General features: G+C 42.3%; 1 protein-coding gene across 1 annotated transcript; it reads right to left on the bottom strand.

Moving 5' to 3' along the window:
• Positions 1–463: 463 nt before the first annotated feature.
• Positions 464–3209, bottom strand: MYF5 (myogenic factor 5). Its single transcript, XM_055238738.1, has 3 exons — positions 2557–3209; positions 1688–1763; positions 464–1276 (listed from the first exon to the last, which is right to left on the bottom strand). The coding sequence occupies exons 1-3, from the start codon at positions 3055–3057 to the stop codon at positions 1086–1088; spliced, it is 768 nt and encodes a 255-aa protein (XP_055094713.1). The 5' UTR covers positions 3058–3209; the 3' UTR covers positions 464–1085.

Below are 3209 nucleotides of genomic sequence, written 5' to 3'. Positions count from 1 at the left end.
CCCAATACCTTTAAATATTTTATTGACAATATTAGCATATATTATCAAGATATTTTCAGGCAGGTAGTAAAAGTAAATATGACTTAACTCATGCCTTCTATTGTACTATAGGTGTTAAAATGATGTAATGTTGTATAGTCTTTTTTAAAATAGCATGTGTTATTCTTCTGAATAACCTCTATCTTCCCTTCACACACAAACGACTTGATAGTATATGGTATAATTCTGAGATAAAGGAAAAGTTTCATTTAGCAGGTTCACTTGAAATATATTTAAAATAAAAATATGACATTTTCATTTGTGACATCAACAGGACCTAAACTGGGTACATAAGAATGGTAAATATTCAGACTTATCTGAAAAGCCAACTGTTTAAGTATTTTCAGCCCACACGTAAAGATTTCACGTCAATGAATACTAATTCCATTAGGGGTGTTCTTTTAAAAGATCATGAGCCAAAATATTTCTTGTAGTAAAAAATTTTATTTATGGTGGAATTTCCAAAATTTCTTATACCTTGAAATTATCCACAAAGTACTATTTTGTGCTTACATTTAAAAGATACATTTCTTACAAGAAAAGATCAAAATATATACATTAGGCAGTATTGTTATATTTTTATTTAATACAATATAACTAAAGGATTAAAGAGAAAAGAAATAGTTAAATATATTTAAAATTCCATTTAACTGATTCTCAGCTGTTTTAATGTTTTAAAGAAAAAAATAAAGCTCTAAACACCAGAGACATTTTGATGAGCAAAATTTATAATATATATATGTATATATAAGTTAAGCATTGCAACAAGCTACCCTCAATGAATGGCCTCCTATCAGAAATAGTATTATTAGAACTATGTATTAATATCTAAAGCAAAGAATAATAAAGAAGAAGAAAGTATTATTTGCAATGATGACTTTTTAGTTAAATACACTTTCTTATAAAGTGGCAAGGTAATCTTTACAAATTTACAACTGAAAAGAAATCTTTATATACATGTTGTCTTGGTTTGGGACTTTTTGAAGCCCTCTTCTTCCTGTGTATTAGGCCCTCCTGGAAGAAGTCATATAGACCAGAAAATTAGTTCATAGCACATGATAGATAAGCCTGGAACTAGTAGCCCCTGGAGTTGCAGGCTGTGAATCGGTGCTGGCAACTGGAGAGAGTGAGGCCGGATCCTGGAGAGGCAACCCAGGTTGCTCCGAGGAGGTGATCCGGTCCACTATGTTGGATAAGCAATCCAAGCTGGATAAGGAGTTTTTATCTGTGGCATATACTAAGGATACAAAGAGAAAAGCATTAAAAAATAATTAGCCCAAGATAGACAGATTTGCTTATGTTGCTCCTTAAATTGTAGGTCAGCTCCTCTGACACCCAGAGGTCAGGTGGTCACAGAAAGCCTAACACAGAAATTTGCAGCAAATATCTGGCAGTTCCTGAGGGGTAGAGGTAGGGGTGGGGAAGCCCCCGATAATATTTCAAGCAACAGTGTGTGTGCATGTGTGCGTGCATGTCTACTAGGGGGATTTAGAGCAGAAGATGTGTTTATTTTGCTTTACCAAAGCCTCCCTATAAGAACCATCACTTCCATTCCCTTCCCCAATACTATCAGGAAGAACAGAATTTTATAGGCTGAATTGTTAGGTTGAGCTGGTTTTTAAACTCCTGTGACGTTATCAATTCTTACCATTTGATACATCAGGACAGTAGATGCTGTCAAAAGTGCTGCTCTTTCTGGACCAGACAGGACTGTTACATTCGGGCTATAATACAAGACACACAACAAAGTTTATTTTCAGGTCTTGGCAAAAGATGTTCTGACCAACGGTGAGACTGTGCTTGCCCACCAGCTCTGTAACCGAACACTGTCAATCACCTTCACTGCCTTGATTTAGGAAGGGCTAGCCCTCTCCAAATTCCCAGGGCACTGAGGTCAATCTCTGTGCTTGAAGAAGAGGAGAGCAGCAGCAAAGGGAAGAGGGGGTGGAATTCAGCAGCAATGTGCATTGGGTTAACCATGCAAAATGGATTGGAGTAGAAGAAAGCCACACTAATTCAGGGAAAGAACACTTTCCCAGGGCAAAAACACATTAAAACCTGGCAGCCTTTGAGCAAACGCCCTCTAAAAAGAATGCATCAACATCTTTCAGCCAGGCCTCATTGGAGCAGGAACTGGGGCCGTGTGGGTATTTCTTTCCATTTCCTCATTAAGTTAGAAACGGTGCCTTTAGATATTAGTGTAAGGCATGATCCACAGATGGCATATTTTGAAAATAAATTCAGGAATGGAGAAAACATCCGAGTGATCATTCACAGCCACCCATCTTCCATGTCAACCCTCGATTACAGTGTACACCTAGAACCTGCTAGAAAGTTAAACTAAAATCTTGTTCAGCAGCGGTTTGGGGAGTCTTTCTAAATGTGGACCCCTCTCTTCTTTTAAAGCAACTCAGCATCTGCCTTCACCCCACTCTCCCCACTACACCAGGTTAAATGAGGTGTAAGGACTTTAGAAAAGATTAGGGTAGCCTAGCAAGTACCAGATCTATTGCTTACCATGCCATCAGAGCAGTTGGAGGTGGGGCTGGTGGGCTCCGAGCAGCTCTGTCCCGGCAGGCTATAGTAGTTCTCCACCTGCTCTCTCAGCAACTCCTGCAGGCTCTCGATGTAGCGGATGGCATTCCTGAGGATCTCCACCTTGGGCAGCCTCTGGTTGGGGTTGGTCGTGGTACACCTCTTGAGGGTTTCGAAAGCCTGGTTGACCTTCTTCAGGCGCCTCCGCTCGCGCATAGTGGCTGCCTTCCGCCGATCCATGGTGGTGGACTTCCTCTTGCAGGCTTTGCAGGCCCACATGAGGCAGTGACCAGCCTGGTGGTGGCCGGTAGGCGCTCGCACGTGCTCGTCCTCGTCTGAGCCCTGCAGCTCTGCTTTGTGCGCTCCGAAGGCAGCCACTCGCGGCACAAACTCGTCCCCAAATTCACCATCGGGGGACGGGATGCAGGAGCCATCGTAAAAGTACTCGGAAGGTGAGAACTGGCAGCCATCCAACACGTCCATCCTGCAGAGAGGCAGGCAGTGCACCTGGACGGCAGCGAGAGGGATGGGGAGAAACGGAAGCCTGGAGCCTCCGCCGACGGGCAAATCCCAGGCGGAGCTCCCTAGTCTGTCGCTCTGGTAATTAACAAGGGCAGACGCCTGTTGGCCTGGGT

Source organism: Symphalangus syndactylus, chromosome 13 (genome assembly GCF_028878055.3).
Source record: "Symphalangus syndactylus isolate Jambi chromosome 13, NHGRI_mSymSyn1-v2.1_pri, whole genome shotgun sequence".
NCBI lineage: Eukaryota > Metazoa > Chordata > Mammalia > Primates > Hylobatidae > Symphalangus > Symphalangus syndactylus.
The sequence above is the reverse complement of the archived record's forward strand: the minus strand, read 5'-3'. Positions and strand labels throughout refer to the sequence as shown.

Excerpts from the sequence above, each read along its gene's own strand:
- MYF5 (XM_055238738.1), bottom strand. The coding sequence starts at position 3,057 with ATGGACGTGTTGGATGGCTGCCAGTTCTCACCTTCCGAGTACTTTTAC. Across the intron at positions 1,764-2,556 it reads CCAACTGCTCTGATGGCATG|CCCGAATGTAACAGTCCTGT; the intron begins GTAAGCAATAGA and ends CTTGTATTATAG. Across the intron at positions 1,277-1,687 it reads CTGTCCTGATGTATCAAATG|TATATGCCACAGATAAAAAC; the intron begins GTAAGAATTGAT and ends TTGTATCCTTAG.